The 19,526-nt window shown below is 37.5% G+C and overlaps 1 protein-coding gene across 2 annotated transcripts in view; it reads left to right on the top strand.

The window, feature by feature from the left end:
* LAMA2 (laminin subunit alpha 2) overlaps positions 1–19,526 on the top strand; it is a 335,231-nt gene that overhangs the window by 205,370 nt on the left and 110,335 nt on the right. Inside the window, exons 19-24 of one of the 2 annotated variants that reach the window (XM_077782207.1) lie at positions 2,406–2,617; positions 7,031–7,137; positions 8,133–8,396; positions 11,752–11,932; positions 15,267–15,403; positions 17,860–18,093. In XM_077782207.1, the coding sequence (XP_077638333.1) occupies positions 2,406–2,617; positions 7,031–7,137; positions 8,133–8,396; positions 11,752–11,932; positions 15,267–15,403; positions 17,860–18,093 (1,135 nt within the window). The remainder of the gene's footprint in view (positions 1–2,405; positions 2,618–7,030; positions 7,138–8,132; positions 8,397–11,751; positions 11,933–15,266; positions 15,404–17,859; positions 18,094–19,526) is intronic. The other variant, XM_077782208.1, reaches the window with a different exon arrangement.

Below are 19,526 nucleotides of genomic sequence, written 5' to 3'. Positions count from 1 at the left end.
GAGAAAAGAAGCTGAAGTAGGAATGTCACTAATGGAATAAAGATGGAACTAAGTGGATTTTTTAAATTTTCCCTTGCAAGTTCAGCAGAAGGGGTAGAAAAATAGGAAGAATTTACATAGATACATGTACACAGTTCTCTTTTCAGCTTTAACTGGTTTACCCCTACTTTCAGGATCATCTTCAGTTGGATTCAAGATTATGCATGTGCATAAGTAAAATATGACTATGTGATGGTAGTGGGTTTTTCTAATTTAAATTATTGAAGTGTAAACTGATGAGAATACAAAGAGTTACAGGGGTCTCCTGCTGTTAATAGGAGGAAATTATTAGCAGTACATTTCACATAAAACATTAGAGTATTCTTTCTGTGAACTGCTTGGTTTCTGTGAATGCTGTCAAATACAGAATTAATCCCTAAATGAGAGTGAAAGAAGAAAACAAACACACATTAAGTGAAGTCAAAAAGATTAGTAGGGTCAAGAGATACAGATTTATGATAAACACACCAATAGTATGTTAGCAAAGCATGAGTTAACTTCAGATGTAATCTACTTTAGGTAAATTAAAGTAACTGCATAAATTATCCAGATACTCTCTGGTTTTGATAAAATGTGGCTATTAATTGTTACATGTTAAGATACATTCTTAGCTTTTGTAACAGATAATGTCACTGAAAAAAGCCTATTTATTTTGGCAAAGTTAAGCTAAAAATTAGTCTTTTGTTGTTGCTGAGATATCCTCCATCAAGGAAAAAAATAATCTCTTCCTTTGCAGGAAATACAATAAATTGCTACCTTTATGGCAGGTTCTGAAAATAAAATACCTGAATTATTCTAATAACAAGATTTTGATGTCTTGTTGCTATGAGGAGGTAATTTTGGGAGATGACTGTGCTACAGGGGTGGGCTAGATTGTGGAAATTCTGCTCATGGTCCTGAGTGCTTACATGCATCCAAACCACTGGAGTGTTTATACATATTACTGGTTTATGGGCTCTATCTTGGATATTTTGAGAGAATGGAAAAAAATCCTATTTTGTGTAAAACTACAAAAACTTGATCAATTAATTACCACTGTTTTTCCTCCCTGCTCTCAGTTATCCAGTTTTTATAATCTTTGTGATTTTTGCTGATGATATTTAATAACATTTAGTACATGTTTAGACAGTTTTGCTTAAGATCCAATTAAAAGCATTGTGAGATATTCTGGAAGCAAGGAAAATGAACTTGATGCACACAAGAGTGACAGCATAGTGAGCTCTGCATTTCTGCATTCCTTACAATGATACACAAAATCTTTCCTCAACCGTGCTCTCCAGTACTACTACAAAGTAGAGAAGATGTTTGTGTACATTAAAACTGCATTCAGACTGACTTTAAAATAGTAGGAAAAATTGTTTGTGCAATGTGCTTTATGTACTTTCTGTTTTTGTTATATTAATTGGAGTTCATCTGAGATGCGCATGAATAAATTCATTAGCCAGAACTGTGCAATTTTTCTTTTCTTTTTCTTTTCTATCTACAAGTTGCTCTTACTATGAAGCATGAGCAAATATAACAGAAAAGGAAAGCAGACCAGAATATAAATAGGAAATAGGCTGCGAGATGAGTAGAAATTTGCTTTAAATACAGACTCATGTTAGGTCAGATTCACTAACCTGCTTTACATATGCATATACATATACAGAAATTTGCAGGTAGGCAAGGTGGAAAAGGATGTGATATTTTCAAACAATTCTCTTAAAATATGAAAGGTATAGTACACAACAATATAGTTCCTGTGCTCATGAGCAATCTTTTTGTTACCCACCCATACACTAGAATTCCATTAATTATACAAATCTGACCATGCAGTAGATCAGGAAAAGTCTAAGTCAGGGGATGGATCTTGTTAGGTAAAAAAAAAAAATTATGTCTGTATTACATTCTAAAGGTGTTTTTCTAAACTAAAGACGTTTTTAAGGTAGAGGGGAAAAAACATCATCAGACTTGCTGGTGATTGAGTACAGAACATCTACACATAATGTGCTGAAATGCAAAGTATATCTAACACAGAGTCATAGAATAGTTTGGATTGGAAGGGACCTTTCAAGGTCATCTAGTCCAACCCCCCTTCCTTTAGCATTCCACTAAGATTTCTTGCTATGCTTTGTGTCACCTTCAGTGCCAGTGACAAGATTTTTCTCCCACTGAAGTCTAATTACTGGCAGAACTGGCAGGATTTCAGCTGGTACTGTACCTACAGTGTTGTTAAAAAAAGAGAAGGAGAGAGAAAGAAAAAAGATGCTTAAGACACACTTGAGAGAAGATCAAATAATTTTTTGTGATTAGGAAGGCAACAGAATTAAATATTTCTAACGAGAGGATTGTTTAAGGGTCCTAACTGATGATGTCTTTTACCATAGGTGTGCAGAAGGCTATTTTGGACAACCTCTAATACCAGGAGGATCATGCCAACCATGCCAATGTAATGACAACCTTGACTTCTCCGTTCCTGGCAGCTGTGACAGCTTGTCTGGTGCTTGTCTGATATGTAAGCCAGGTACAACAGGCCAATATTGTGAGAGGTGTGCTGATGGATATTTTGGTGATGCTCTTCATGCAAGGAACTGTCAGCGTAAGTCACGAAGTTTTACAGCTCCTGACAGTATTGATCTATCTTACAACTTTGTTCCTGAGAGGAAGACTGTGCCTCTGTATGTGCGAGCAAGAGAATGGTACAGCTCTAAAAATTATACTGTGCATCTGCATCTAGAAAGGCTTTAAAGTAAACAGAAAGAAGAACTTATTAAAAAAAGCTCTAGTTGAAGCAGATATGGGAAGAAGACAATGGAGCATTGCATGGGTACAAAGGTTATACTAAATGTCAGATCTACAAAAATAAATACAAATAAATGGAAAATAATCACTAAAAAATGCTATAAGCTACCTAGAAAAATCCTGTTCTTTTATAAGATTGAAAGGAGGGAGTGATGTTTCAGTTTCAGGGCCCAGCTCTGGCAGCATTTGTAACTTGTTTCCCACTTATATAACCTCGGTAAGAGTTGGGAGGTGCTGCTGCTTGCAGGTCAAGATTCTCCCACCTGCCAATCAGACCCTAAAATCTCCGGACAATTTTTCTAAAGTGCTCTGAAGGAAGATGCCTGGCACTGCAGCAAGCTATCAATTCTCAGCTGAGCGGCATCGTGTTATTCAACTACCAGCCCCAGCACATCTTTCCCCTTAGTGATTGCAAAAAAATTATTCAGTGAAGATGAAAGATTTGGTAGGAACAGGAGTTTTTCTTTCTATAGGAGGCAGTGGCTCTCTCTGAGCTGTTGCTGGCACAATTCAGAATGCAGATCAAGTGCTTCTAACTTAAAAACTTTCCTCACGTACTCTTCCTTCACATTCTGAGAAGTGGAATAAAACAAGTTACAAACTATTGTGAAAAAGCTAAGCATTTTATTTCACCGTCACAAGGATTTATTCCTGTTTGGCCCATTATAATAAACACAAGAGTAAACTCACTGAGTACAAAGGTGTTATAGCAGGATAAAATTACACAAGTAAAAGAGCTGGGGCATTGCCTTACTGCTCTGTGTGTAGGAACATGGGGGCCATGTCTGCAGTATGTGCTGTGAGCAGAGAAGTCATCCACTTCCAGAAATTGCCCTTTTTCTAAAAGTGAAAATCCTAGGTTATGTTGGACCTCCAGAGAGTGTATGGGAGCAAACACGATGCGGAACATCACCAAGTTTCTCAGCTAAGGGCAATAAACACTGATGCACACGAAGTCATAGAGAACCCTGAAGACATAACTGTGTAAATGTTTTCTGTACCTACTTTACACAATGCCAGAAAAAAACTGGACAATCCTATATATTCTCTCCATAAGTTAACAGGTCATGATGAATGATGTCATATAAGTTGCAATGTTAAATATGTAAAGTGATTTAAAAAGAAGGGTATGTCAAAAATTACAGCTTCCAGTACCTTTTCACTATTCTTGAGTCATCAATAGGACTGGTGCTTTGACCATTTCCACAGTAGTGATAGGTCCATGAGAAAAAGGTTTTATAAGAGGAGAGTTTGAAAAACATACAACTAAAAAAAATATTTAAAAGAAATGTATGTTTAATGTTGAATTATAAGATTTGCTTTTGTTGTTCATATCATTGACAGGGAGAGCCCCCTAATGTATCCATACCCTGTGCTTGCAGTTACCTTGTATTCATCTACTCTCTGCCTTTCATGTGGGTTTTCTTCTTTGCATATGATTTTTTATTTCCTTTGCAAACTTCCATGAAGTTTGCCCTGCAGCAACAATATCAGAGGGACTGTGCTTTTACTTTGTTGTTTTCAATTTTGTTCCTTATTAAAAAGCCAAATCCAAGAGTATTGCAAAGCATGAATTTGCTTTCAAATTATTGTTTGAAATGTCTCTTGCTTTTTCTCAGTACCATGCTGTTGTGTGCATTAACCATTTCAAATGACAGTACAGCTTTGTATCATCATAGCATCTCTGAATTTTTTGGTGTATCTGTACAAAACCATAAATCTAAGAACAACGAGCAAATGTCCTAAGCTTATTTGATTTGATTCTAGTAGGTTGTTTTTGGAGTGAAACAGGACAGTATGCTGAAGCGAATACCTGGAGATTGAGCTGATGATAATAAAGCTCAGTGTCACAAGATGAATTAAAGCAAATAATCAAGTCTGCCTATGTTCCACTGTATAGGTACTACTGTTGTAGAAGCATAAGTGTGTAGCTTGATCATAAATACAAACTCATAAATATTTATAGAAATGTAGAGCAAATGAAGAGTCTTGACCAGTGTCATTTGGGAAGAAAGTATGACAAATTTCTTTGTATTTCTTTGTATTTCAAATTTCTTTCATTGTATTATAACAACCATTTGGAGGTTTGGACAAGAGCTAATTTTCAATTGGAAGGTTCTAGGTGAGATAAGTGCAATTTATCAGATTGAGTAAGAATTTGTTAGATGGATAGCCCCGACTGCATGTTTCTTATCTATGTACATACTGTTTTTCTTGCCAGAGCCAAGAAAAACAATCAAAGTCCTGATATTCCAAATTCTCCCTTACTACTGCATTGCACTCAGTCATCTGTGACACCATGCAGTGCTGTAATATAAATAGGAAAAACTAATCTGTTTATAACATTGGCATAAGTTTTCTTTTTGATTCTTGTGTTGTCATATGCCTGATAAGCAAAGCAATTCAAATCAGAATGAGCTTGGGTTTTGAGGTCTATATAAAAAGGTTGGTGAAACATTTCTAATTTACATTGAGGATTGTAGTTTGCTGAATATGAGCTTGAGCATCTTCTTTATCTGCTGACCAATTTATATAAATATATACTCAAAACATATATGGATGTGATACTTATCACCATGTATGGTTTGGAGTGTCATCAGTTTTAAAACATTAATATCAGGTTAAAGAGGTCTGTATATAGGATGAAAGAGGTAAATTATAGATTTGTTTAGTATTGAAAGCTGAAAGGAAAAGACAAGCAATGTTAATTACATCAGATGAGTCTTTTAATTTTTACTTTTTAAAAATATATTGCAAAACAGAAGGAGATTGAAATCTCTGGAGGTGTTACATAACTGGTATGAACAGCAGAACCAGCACATTTTTGTTACTTATCCCAGAATTTTTGCAAACATTTGAGAAACAATGCCATGAACATAATGGCAAGTCATAAAGTTGCTTTCACTAAGAAGAGGAACGTCTGCAGAATACCTCAAAAGCAGGGAGAAAACCCCCACACCAGTCCTTTCAGTTTATAATTGGAAATTGTAAATTAGCAAGTTCAATGAAGTAATCAGGAAGGTCCTGTTGTAATGATCTATATATAAGAAAAATATAACTGCTTTGTCTCACATAGCACCTTCTGACATGCAAGTATGTCACTGCCATTTGTTCACTGCTGGGACTCTTAAGTGTTTCTTAAAATGAAGGTGTCAGGTTGAGGGAAAAAAAAGCAACATATGCAGATAGGGCACTGCAAGAAGGCAAAATGTGGGGTGGAGCCCCAGATCAGAGAGTAGATTGATAATAGAGATGTGGATTCATTCACCTATGAGAGAAAAAAGAAAGGATGTGCAGTAACCAGCTCATGCATAACCACCAGTGACTGCAAGGTTATAGTCCCTGTGACAGTAATCGCATCCCTGCTCCCTACTGTGAGTGCTAAGGGTTTTTTTCCAAAACTCTGCATGCCAAAAGGATTGAAGAACACAAAGGTTCTTGTGGTTGAAGAACATAAAAGGTGACAGACATCTTCCCCAAAATTTGTCTTCTCTTAAAATGTAAGAATTTAAGAGCCAGAAGCATTGCTGTTTTCCTCAGGGAACAGCATTTTCACTGCCTTTTTAAATCTTCAGGAGAGCACTGAGATCAGTTAGGTTGGTCAGCTGGGTTACATTTCCTCTGGGAACTATGATGCTGTTGCTGAGACAGAAATCCTGGACAGTCATGGTAGCAGATAATCCTTGGTATGTTTTCCAGTGCAGCTTGGGGCATGCCCCTGTACTGTGTCAACCTTGTACTGGGTTTGCAGCCTGACAGCATTTCCTGACAGCTCCGTGAACCGGGAGTGAACTCCAGGACAGCAGAACCAGCATGTGGAGCAGTAACACTCCCACTGGTTGGAGCTACATCCTGTACACACCCTGTGTAAGGGTCTGTACTCTTTTTCTAATTTTCTCTCAGTACTGCCCTTCCCACTCCAGGTCTCTGGGCATGTACTTAGTAATCTACCCTCCAGATCCTGCTTTGATCTGAGAGGAGCATCTAAAACAAGCTTTTAATGAACTTGAGGCAAAATTTATGACTGTAATAATTTGGAGGAAAATTCCTCATTAATATGGGCAGGTTAATATGTCAGTGTATGGGAGCAACACCTTCCTGGCTTGACCCAGGCTGGGCTTTTCTCAAGGTGGCAAAGGCTGCACTGTAAACATTTGGCTAATAGATTTACCTTCAGGGAACACACTGACATCTCCTCCTTCCTCTGCAGCCTGTCACTGTCACATGAATGGCTCCTTCTCAGAGATCTGTGACTCTCGGACAGGCCAGTGCCAGTGTAAAGCCAACGTTATCGGGCGCCGCTGTGATATCTGCAAAGTGAGTGACCAAAAATGGGGTTTCCTTTTAGCCATCTTCACTGTTTGTCTCAACTAAATATCATTTGGTTATGGATAGGCTTTTTCTGCTGTTTAATTTTCTCTTAAAGAACATATATAGATTGTTCTTATGTAGAGAAACGTAAAATTGTTGATCTTTATATTTTTCTAAGTGTTTTCTAGAACAGAACACAAGACATGCAATGAATGCATTTTAAGCCTCACTGTATCTATAAATACATTTGTATACAGAGTATATACACTTTATATTTTGAATGTTTGATATAAAAAATGAGTTAAAAATATTGCAGCTTTGGGAGATAACCCCTCTATGAAGAAAGCTGCAAAATGTCTGATAGTATCTGATGTTTATTTTTTTTAAAAAGCAGGTTCAGTTCTGCTGGAATGTTCTGCCTTTATGTTTTTTTCTTAGGGTTTCTTCTTGTAGTGTCTAAACAATGTATTATTATTTGGTGAAAGGGTTTTTTGCTTTGACATTGTTTTCCTGTCTCATAAATCACTGCAGAGAAATATTGTTTCATAAACTTTCACAGAGTTGTCTTCAGGCAGCTAAGGAATATGCTATAGCTGGCTGCACATTTCTCTAGTTCAACATAAGGACTCAAGAGTTAGGCCTACGTCCTCAGAACACCTTCACTTGTGTGTAATTTAAAGCACATAAATAATCCTGCAGAAATCAAAAGGATCATGTTTTCCTTTTAAAATTATGTAATTTCTGAAGTGGTTTACTCACACTCCATTTTCAACAGTGTTTAAAGAGTCTGTTCAAAGAAAAATTGCTGGTATCAGTGGAATTTGCAGATTTCATAAGGTACCCAGCAAACATCTCAAGCTCATTAATACAATACTGGTGGTTAATTGGACTTAATCTTTGTATACTTCAGTGTTTACTCGTGACTTTATTTCTATACCCTTTTACGTGGTGTAGTCTCCTTATCTTCACTTTTTAACAGTGTTTACTTTTCATTCTTCAAGCCTAACTACTTCTGGGGCCCAGAAAAGCTGTTTTGTATACCCTGTGGCTGCAGTGCTTTAGGATCTGCGTCACTGCAGTGTGATACGTTGGGAAGATGTATCTGCAGATCAGGATTTATGGGCAGACACTGTGAAATCAGCAGACAGGTGCCTAAATTGCAAGAACATACGGGAAGCAGTCATCAGATCCGAGTACCCCCGCGGAGGTGGGGCACCAGCAGTGCCGGTGGGTGCCCACGAGGCGCTTACCGCCCTGCAGCTCTGGTAATGGGAAACTCTGCTTCGCATGGGCTGAAGTCTCCTGTTCACTTGTGTTGGGAGCTCACACAGATTGCTTGAGTTTCTAATTTTTAATACCTGTGTTACAATATAAGAAAGTCTCAAGAAGACAGGCTCAGGAGACAAACAGTGTTTTAGGGTGCTTTCCCAGTCCCAAGGGCTTCATCGTGCAAATGATGATATCAGCAAGAAATTAAATACCAGGCTAAGTCCCAAAACAGCACCATCAACAGCAGTATGCACAAAATGCATGGGAGATGTACATGAATCAATGGAATCAGTGGGATTTTCTTGGACTTTGCAGCATAAAACTTGCTTTTCTAACAATTCAAGAATCAATAGCTTAAGGAGGTTGCAAGAAGGATCAGCCCCTGAGGCAAAGAGTTAAGATCTAATTTTAAAATATTGAACATAACTGGTGTTAAAAGTTCTCATTAGCAAATATTAGTGAAAAGTTCTCAGTTATCTGAGCCATTTTAAACTCAGTGCAGTGCCACTTAAATGAATGTAACGTGCAAAATGATAGGAGTGTTTGTTCCTTATCACAGACCAACAAAGCAACTTATTTCCTAGAATTGAGTAATTATGATACAACTGCTTCTAACAGAGCAGTATTTTAGGAATGTTGTTTGTTCTCCCAGCAACTCAAAATCCCCACACATACCACACCCTGTTTGAAAAATACCTGGCGGTGTTTTTCATCCTCAGTTTGACTCTGGGACCCATGCTGTATTTGTCCATATAGACTTGGAGAAATGAGTTTTTTTCCAATTAAACATGTATTAGGTTACTGTGTTGCCCGCACAGTACACTGATGGAGACACAATATAATGACATACTCAGAAAGTTCAGTGTATTTCCTAATAGTAATCGAAGATCTTATCTCTTGTTCAGTGATTCTTAGAATTTCTGTGTGTAAGCAAACTTTGTTGAGAACTTTAACTTGGGGTTAAAGTTTGCATGACTGACCAAAATGACTTTGTGTGCAGCCCTCCTCACAGAATGAAACCCAGCATGGTGGTAGTCTTTTACAGCTTAACACAGTGTGGAGTGCTGATATCAGACTTTTTCTGACTGCTACCCATATAAACCGAATTTATTAGATCCTAGCAAACTTTATCTTGAGAACTGGGATGCATGCTGTGCATTGGTTACTTCACTGCATGAATCTGAATGTTTGTCCTGAGATTGTGCATATTCACATTTCTGTGTTTCTTCCTGTGTAAAAGAAATCTTTAGAGATAGTCAAGTATTTTATTGAACCTTGAGTTTAATTAAGTGAGTTTGAGTACCTCTTTCTCTCTGATATGTCATTTTTTTTTCAGGCAGAAGTATGAAATGCAAAACATTTCAATATATAGTTTGGAAATTAAAAGCAGTGAAATTCTTTATTACATGTATAATCAAGCATTTGCTTTGGTTTGTATGATTTATCAGCCAAATTCTGACCTTAGATGTGATCCTATACTTTGACACCTATCAGCAGTTTCTCTATATGAGTGGGGAACTTCTGTATTAACCTCAGAGATCAGATTTCAGGACATTTCAATGGAAAAGTTCTGAAGTTTCAGGGAATTCACCAATTCAAGTGGTTAGTTAGGGGTTCTACCGTGGAACAAATTAATATAAAATAGTAGTAATGGAATCATTAAGGTTGAGAAGGACTTCCAAGTCTATTGAGTCCAACCTTTGGCTGATCACCACTTTGTCAACTAGACCATGGTACTAAGTGCCATGTCCAGTCATTTCTTGAATTACTTCACCACTGCCCTGGGCAGCCTGCTCCAATGGCTGACCACTCTTTCAGTGAAGAAATTGTTCCTTTCTTCCAACTTGAGCATCCCCTGGCATTGCCTGAGGCTGTGTCCTCTTGTCCTGTTGCCGGTTCCCTGGGAGGAAAAGCCAATTCTCACCTGGCTATCCTCCTTTTGACGATTTGTAGAGAGAATATTTCCCCTGAGCCTGCTCTTCTCCAGTCCCCTCAGCCATTCCTCACAGAAATTGTGTTCAAGACCCTTCACCAGCTCCATTGCCCTTCTCTGGACATGCCCCAGCACCTTGATATCTTTCTTGTAAGCGGCCCAGAACTGGACACAGCTCTAGCGCTTAGTACAGAGGGACAACCACTGCCATGGTCAAAGGCAACACAGCTCCATTGATTTGAAGATCTACTGATTTATAGTTGGTAAAAATCTAACACCTTGTGCCTGGATCACAAAGTAGCACATTATAAATTAAATAGTTTTCACTTTGTTCCATTTATATTCATTAGCAGTGATCTTTTTAATATATCATTTTTAACATTCTGCTTTTCTATCAATCTCACTGATAGATTCTGTTATTAATGTTGTAATATCAATTTCAAGTGAAGTTATTAATATGATTTGGATTTCAGTATTCACTGAAAATTATCATGCTTGAAAAACAGGTAGAGAAGTACTCCCATTTTAAAGCAGCTCAAGACTGAGTTTGTCATTTGAATATCAAGTCTGGTTTGTTCCAAAGAGACTCTGTGGGTTGATGCAGTGAAACTCACAAGGTCTTTTGGTTGAAAGGTTTGTGCAGAACTCCGTATCACAGTATAGAAATGAGTGTGTGTCTTCCCCTCTTTACTTCTTGCACTCCACTAATGAAGTTAAGAAAGAAATTTCTTACTACAACTGATAACATCTACTCTGGTTCTGTAGAAACTTTATATTGATCACTTGCAAAAAAGAAAGAAAAGGAAGAAAATAGAAGAGAAACAGAGGCCTAATACAAATGCAGAGTTTTTTATCTTTAAAAAATCCCCATTATTTGTTTGTATTGTACACAAATACACTATCTCTATGTTCTTCTGAAGTTATTCCTATATATCATTCTAAAGAATTGCCCTTAAGTTACTGTATACAGATATTGCTTTTGCTCCGAGGAGATAAAATGTAATTCAGAGACTTTCTAGTTGAATCGATGTCCATTCACAGCTAAGAATTTGAATTCACTCTCTTAGCTACATACTCTGCCTGACACAGTCTTACAACCAGAGATGGGGTGTGTATTTTGTGCTGACATACCTTTCATTCCAAGTGAGAACTGTACTTAGGGAAACAGCTTCATAAGAAATGTATTACATTGCAGAACATTCATTATAGCCTCAGGTAACGTTCAAACCATTATCCTTTCTCAGCAGTGTAGGGCATTTAGTGTCCTTGCTCCTGGGTTTTACCACTGCAATTTAACCTGTTAAAAGCAGTATTTCAGTGATGAAGAGGAGAGAGCAGCCCTGATCTCCCTACAGCTTTTCCTCTTTTCTCCTGGTAATCATTCCATATACTAACTGCCCTTCCTCACTCTGTGGCAGCCTGGAACATTCGGCTTACAGTCTTCCAGAGGATGTGTTCCCTGCAACTGCAACTCTTTTGGTTCCAAGTCCTTCGACTGTGATGGAGACGGACAGTGCTATTGCCAGCCTGGAGTGACAGGAAAGAAGTGTGACCGCTGTGCACATGGGTTTTACAACTTTGAAGAAGGAGGCTGTACTCGTATGTAAATGTTTTCCACCCAAGCACAGATTGATTTGTTTATTTATTTATTTATTTATTTATTCCTGACATTCTAGTTTGGCTAATTTTGTATTGCCTAACAAATTTTCCTGACAGGGTCTTCATAGACAGCCTTGTGCATCATTCACTTGACAAGGATGGTGATTAGCAAGAATGAAATACCCAAGCCATTTGTGCTATTTTATGAAGATTTTATGAGTTTTATTTTATTTAGAGGGAACAAGAATGTCATTTACTCTATGTAGTGTCTGCCAAAAAAAATTCCATGAAGTTCCTATAATTTAGTTAAGAGTATCACAGAACTCTGATTAAAATTTTTGCCAAATCACATCAACTTGTAGGGGTATAAAAGGAAAACCACAAAACCACAAAAACTCCCTTTGCTTCTAGTTTTATCCCTTTCCATTGTTCTTATATGGTTGACCCTTTTTCATTACCATAATCCTTTCCTGTACAGTAATATTTAGTCACTTACTTGAATGTTCTGTGTAAAAGAAAATCTTTAAGTAAAACTATCTGCTATATCCCTTGTGTAAACAGATGAAAAATTTCCTTCTCTAGATGCTGAAACTCCAGCATTAGACACAAATATCCAGCCACCTCTTTACCTTTATTTTTTTCCTTTTGGAAATCAGGTCAAAGACTGAAAAGAATGCTTTCTATCCTTGAAGTAGTACAGACTGCTATATCAAAAAAAAAAAAAACAATCAATAGGTTTCTTCACAGGGAAATATCCGTCTTTCCTGATATAACTGTGTTTTTCAAGTCTCAGAGACTCATTTAGCTGTAATCACAGGACATATAGATAGTTGGCTAATGTGACTGGCTTCTGCTATGACAGAATGCTGTTATTGTTCTTCAGATATAAAACATATTCTTTCCAGAAGCAGAAATCACAATGTCTCATAGCCTGTTCCTCCTTTCCTATCCAGAACAGCAGCCTAAGGAACAAGTTTTAGCTCTCTACCTTTTCTTCTTCCTTTTTTTTTTTAAGAGAAGGAGCACCAAGGCCTCGAGACCCATATTTGTGCAGCAAAATTCAATTTTACCTGTAGTGTGGATAAACCTTGATACAGGCTGGATTATAGGTTATGTTTGAAAATGTTGCTCTATGGTGTTGTCTCCCATGGGAATGAAGGGTTCAAAAACACAGGTGTGAAAAATTCAGATACAATGGCACCTCGGAATAGGGAGAGATTGTTCCCAGGCTTACTGATGAGAGAGCTTGAAATAAAATGCAAATGATAACTGCAGTCCTAAAGCCTTTAGCAATTTAAATGAAGGGCAAAAAATTCTATCGTTTATGATCAGCATCTTATTCTAACATTCCACAGGTTAAAAGCACATCACTATTGTGAAACACAACAAAATATTTATAACTACAGCTGGGGAAGGAAAATGAGAAGGCTATTAATAAAATTGCACATTAAAATTTTAATTGCTCTCTTGGCAAACTTTTAAATGACAGGGTTTAAGAAACAGTGATGAAATGATAAAATACTGTAGATCCAAGTAAGATTTTGCATATAAATGTATTGGCCTCTGCTCATCAAATGTTTAAAGCAACAGCAGCAGCTATAGATGTTGAGAAAACCCAGAATTTTTAAAGTTCCAAAGTTAATAGAACAGGTGGAGAGGAGTTCTGTTTTCAATGTGCTGGTTTTTCCACATTTATTTTTAGTAGGCTTCTTATGTATTCCTTCAAATGACAAAAAATAAGAATTAAATTATGAATAACAAAGAAAATCAGAAATTTAACAGAAGTATATCAAATCAGACTGGAAGGAAAAGTACAGAAAAATTAATTTCATTGTGACAGTTGTGTATCAAATAAAATATTGGACCTATTTTATCTAGCATTTATCCAAAAGGAGAATTAATTGATTTTTGGTTGTGCAATATAAATCCATAAAGCCTGAAAAACCCTGAAAGCATTGTCATTGTTGACATTCTAGCAGCAAAGGTACAAAAGAGGTTTCTATTTCACTATTGCTTGCAACAACTGTGTTGTATTTTCCCTCTTAATTTGAAAAATAATTATAAAAGTAAAAATAGGAAAAACATTTGTGTATCTCCTTTCCCTCCATGACTTTTTAGCCAATTTTTTGTAATACCTGGAAGCCCATAGATGAGCTGTCACATGTGAAAGCCTCAATCTCCCAATGAGATGTATTCTGAAACTTCAAGCTACAGTGTGTGAAAATACTTTAAATAGCATGTAACACATTGTGGTCCTGCCATGATGGAGGCAAAACTTGCTATCTTCTTTGCATCAGTTACCTTATCTTCAAGGCACTGATGGAGAAAAATAAAGGTCGATTCTTATTTGAACTATAGATAGGAGTTCTATCTTTGCACATCCCTTGTTTTCTAGTTTCAATCTGAATTGAAGTATTTCACAGTAAAGGCAATGAGCATAAATGAAGCCCTCAGTAACAAAGTTGCTAAACACCCCAAGGAACATGCTATCACAGAGAGTTAATTTGCTTATGTTTTTTTTTTCTCTGACTTCATGGGTTATGTAGATGGTGGGTGTGAAAACAATCACACACCAGTTCTGCTCTTTCAATCACTTCTGTGTCTTGTTCCCCTTTAACTGCTTATCACTTACATACCTTGCGTCTGTTTTTGCCACCAATGAATTGTTCACTTAATAATACTTTAAGAGCAAAGACCATTTCTGGAAGCACTTCCAAACCTGAGGTGTTTTTAATTTGGTACAATCTGCAAAGAATACCAGTTTCCCATAGAGAGGAAACATCAGTTTGTTGATGGCCTCCCAAGGTGGTGGATATGTAAGCTGAAAAAGAAGAAATAGAAAGGGGCAAAAAAAACTTTAACACCTTTTTTGCCCTTTAAGGAAAGTCTCTTTAGAGTAGCAGAAATTTCAGAAGGTATCAATTTGGTATAAAAGGTTAAATAAGCTGTAAGTTCCCTGCATAGATGGCTCAGAGGCCCTCAGGTGGCCTCTTAGAGGAGACAGCATGGACCCAGAAATTGTATAGCAGCACTCCTGCAGTCATGTCACAAGAGTGCACCATCTCAGAAACCTGTGCACTTCTGCAGTTGGTGCCTTTATTTTTCCCATTCTGTTCTCAATGCTGCTACTTCAACCACAGTTAACCTGTGTTTGGCCACTACTGGTTTTGGTTTCTTGGGGTTTTCCCTACATTTTCTGTCCCATCATGTCCACAGATAGAGAGTTCACTGTACAGTAAAGGAATTATGCTAACCCCATCAGGGTCTGCTCTCCAGGTGTCATATAAAGGGATAACTTTCCCTCTGCTTTATTTTTTTTCCATCTCCCATGAAGCCTGTGAGTGTTCACGTTTTGGCAATAACTGCGATCCTGTCAGTGGACGCTGTATCTGCCCTCCCAATACTGTTGGAGAGATGTGTGACAAATGTGCGCCAAATCACTGGGGCCATAACATTGTCAGTGGCTGCAAGGTGAGTGGATTTTTATTTTCTCTATGTGTGTTAACTCTTTCACAGTAATTTATAGCTGGAACACGGTTTTTGGTTTGTAAATCATGGCTCATCTCCATATTGCAAGTTTTGGTGTGAGACTATGGTGTAAATATTGGCAATCTGTTACCATTACCACACTACAGATCCTCTGTCTCAGGTATGCAGCTTGTAACACAAAACACCCTATTGGTTCTGCTGTCACACTGAGTCAGTGTCCTGCTTGAGCCTGATTTTATTTTATTATAGCTGTGTTTAACATGAATGAGGAGATTACCACAGTATTGAACTATGTATGTAGATGTATATTTACGGGTAATCAGCAGTGACTTTGGGGAAAAAATTTTCTTTGGCCTTAATGGTGACACTACTGGGAATTTGTACTTGAAGTTTGCTTGAGGAAGACTTCAATTTTTGCATAAAAGACAGCAAGGAGGATAGAAAAGAACCATCCACCTTAGTTGTAAATTGCACTTTATTCCCATGTTCTTTAAGGGGAAACAAACCTTATTATTAGCCTTTAAATCCTTCTTATTCCAATATTTGACATGGAGTTAAACTATCTGAAGAGAAGGGAGAAGAAATAGGACAACAATGATGGAATGATGAGGAGGTCATGAAAGCTGTTGCTAATGACCTTGAGTTGAGGGGTGCAGTATTCATTTAAGGTTGAAAACTGGTGACAGTGGACATTGTGCAAAGTTCAAATGCCTTCTTCCTCCCTGCTGTGCTCATTGATGATAATGGATTTAATAGTACTGCTACAATTACTCCAGAAAACTATATCTTTTTGGAATATATTAATACACCATTAATACTTGTTCTTAAAAGGCTGTTAGTCACGTAGCTCAGGCTGCAAAGCAATTGACAAGAATGATTTCATTTTGGTATGTATGTAAAACTCCTGTGAAACCTCCGCAGTGCTGCTGTCATATAGACTATTGGCTTCTGAAACCAGCCTAATGAGGTTGAAGACCTCTGTTTGAGCTCTGAAGTGTATTCTTTGATTGTCTTTTATGTGAGCACATTATGTGACAGTTCCATGGCACCATCTAAATTAATGATGATCAGCCCACATCAGTATGTTGCTAATTTCTGCAAAGTGAGAAGTGAATCTCCTGCTTTGGAGTCTTTGTAGAAGATTTCCAAGGCTGTTGTAAGTCTGGGATATAGAGCATTGTAGAAAACTGCATATATCATACATAGCATCTGATTATAATTTAGGTTTTGATAATGTACACTATGATATTTCAGAGAATGGTGAACAATTTTCTTTCTCAGCTTTGTGTTCAAATGTATCTTGTAGAATAAAGTTCTTTCTGTCAGAAAGTTTTATTTTTAAGTTATGTAATCATCTCGCAGACTAATATTTAACCAGTGGTTAAATAGTTTCTCTGGCATTCAGTGAAAGTTGCATCTGTATACTTCCTGTATATATTCATTTCCTTTATAAATGGTGTTTTCAGATCAGAGGAAAGATGCTTTAAGTAGTCATTTAATAAACAGTTTTGCTTAGAAACTGAATCCACATTTTCTTCCTCGCTTTTTCAGCTTTGTGTCTGTAATTTTAGCAAGTCTATCCATGTCAGTTACTGTGGTAACCTGTACTGCTGGCATGGAGTTTTTGCTGTAAGCTGAACTTCTCCATATGATATTCTGGTCACACCAGTGATTACAGCCAATGTCTTGTATTAACTGTGCAGTGCTGCCACAGTAATAGCACTGAGGGATTCTTCTGTTCTTTGGAAATCTGCAGTTTTCCCTGCTACTTTTGAATGCAGTATCTAGACACCCTGGAAAATCACCTATTTCTATCCTCACTTGCCTGTGCAAGTCTTATTCTGTGAGCAAGTTTACTTCCAAATATATCACATGACTAAATCTCTAGCCCTTACTGTGTAAATTACTGTCATCTAGGAGTCTTGTTTGTACTAAGAGGATTGTTATCTGTCTGATGGATGAGTAATAGACACTGAACTAGATTCCTCTGGAACTACTGAACCCATTGCTCCTGAGCAATTCCAATTTTAGGAAAGTGTTCTGAACATGCCTGCAGAGAATTTACATACAAAATACTTCTTAGAGAGTGCGTGTAGTTTCTGAGTTAATTTTGTCCACAAAGTAATCCAATATCCATGACCATTTTGGGTTTATTTGTTTCCAATGCCTAACTTATATATGGTAAGTAATATCTATCAAAAAAAAATCCCACCAGTGTTGTAAATGTATTTAGTGTAAATGCTTGACCCATGGTTAATAAAAATACATTACTGGCTTTATAATTTAATTATGTTATTTTTAGACAGTGGAAATTCATTGCTGTATTTTATTTATAGATACTTAAAGGAGGTGAATTGGTTTTTGGTTGGGTTTTGGTTTTGTTGGTTTTTTTTTTTTCAGAAGCACAATTACAATTACCTTGTTTCTCTCCTTTTTAGCCCTGTGAGTGCAGCCTCATTGGAGCCTTAAGTTCTCAGTGTGACTTAAATACAGGCTGTTGTTTTTGCCGTCCTGAATTCTCTGGAGAAAAATGCACTGAGTGCAGGTTGGGTTACTGGAATTATCCACATTGTGTCGCTTGTCAGTGCCTTCTGGCTGGCACAGATCCACAGAGCTGTGATGCAGAGGGAAAGTGCTCATGCATCGATCATTCTGGCCAATGCAGCTGCAAGGTAGGACAATAAGGCTGTAAACTGATCTTATAACTGCTGAGAAGTTTATTTCTGATTTCATTGGCACTTGCTCTTACTTGTTCAAACAGTATATGCACAACAATCTCCTTAGTTTTCATAGTGCATTTGGGAACTGATGTGGGAGGAGTCCAACATAAAGAAAGACTTAAGGGTTTATTAGTTGCTTTTCCACATACTGACACTCTACAGAGGATCCTTAGCATCCTCTTTTTCCCCCAGTTTTTATTTCTGTCTATTCTTACAGAACTGTTGCCAGTTCATCCCCATAATACAATTCTTATTCAGATTCTGGGCACAATAAAAGCAAACACATCAGTAACCACAGTATGCCACAGTGCTAATTCAAAGTACATTGACTTAGATGGAGTCAATATTCAGCATTTAATGAGTAGAATTCACTGCAATAGTATCTGTTTGAAGTAGACTTCATCCAGTTCAGGATCATTAAAGCAAAGACTTTTGGCATCATCGTCTACAACATTCTTATTTGGAATTGTGCTTGGTAGAACAGCACACTTAGGTTGTTTGAGAGTTGGCTGCATTGCTGAGCTTACAGGGCACTAATTGGTTTGATATGCAGTTGGTAGCCAGCAAGCAGATTATCCCAGAGCCAATACCTTCCTCAGCGACACAGATGACAGAATTCACGATCAGCACATTTGAAAATACTGCTGACTTGGAGGAGGTCGAGGTTGATGTGCTGAACGGTAGAATTACTGTCTAGAGGGTTCTTGAAAAGCCTGATGGCTGGGAAAATAGAAAGGTCATTAACTGGAGTGGAATGACCTCAAGAATAAGTACAGTTTGGGAGGAAGAAGCCTGAGTGGCAATCCTGAAGGAAAACACAATATAAACCCACTGTATAATCTTGCGGTAAATTAGGAAAACTGCCCACTGATCTGGATGTAGTGAGCTCAGTGGTCAATGCAGCTGCAAGGTAGGACATCACAAAGAGCATGGTGAGCAGGGGAAAGGCTTTATCTACTCAGTGCTCTACTTTTACTGTAGCTGGTGATGGTAAGACTACACTTGGAAATGTTGTCCAGTTTTAGAGCTTGATTTGAAAGTGTTGTTGAGAAATTGAAGAGGGTCTGGAGAAGAGTCTCACAGCAGATGATCTGTGAGGATGTACTGAGAGAGCTGGACTCTCTCTTAGGCTGAAAAAATAGGTTAATAGGAGGAAATGCAATTACGATGTATTAGCCACTTCAAAGAGTAATTGATGGAATAAAGTCCTTTCTGACGATGGCAGATGTAACAAGGGACAACAGCTGCTTAAGAGAGCTTGGGAATATTGGATTGGACATTAGAAAAAAAAAATCAGAGTTATGCAGCAGTGGTACACATTGTCCAGAAACATGTGAAATTTCCACTCTAGGAGATTTTCAAGAACTGGCTAAAAAGAGGCTTGC

Source organism: Lonchura striata, chromosome 3, assembly GCF_046129695.1.
Source record: "Lonchura striata isolate bLonStr1 chromosome 3, bLonStr1.mat, whole genome shotgun sequence".
NCBI lineage: Eukaryota > Metazoa > Chordata > Aves > Passeriformes > Estrildidae > Lonchura > Lonchura striata.
This window is presented reverse-complemented; position numbering and strand designations above follow the sequence as displayed.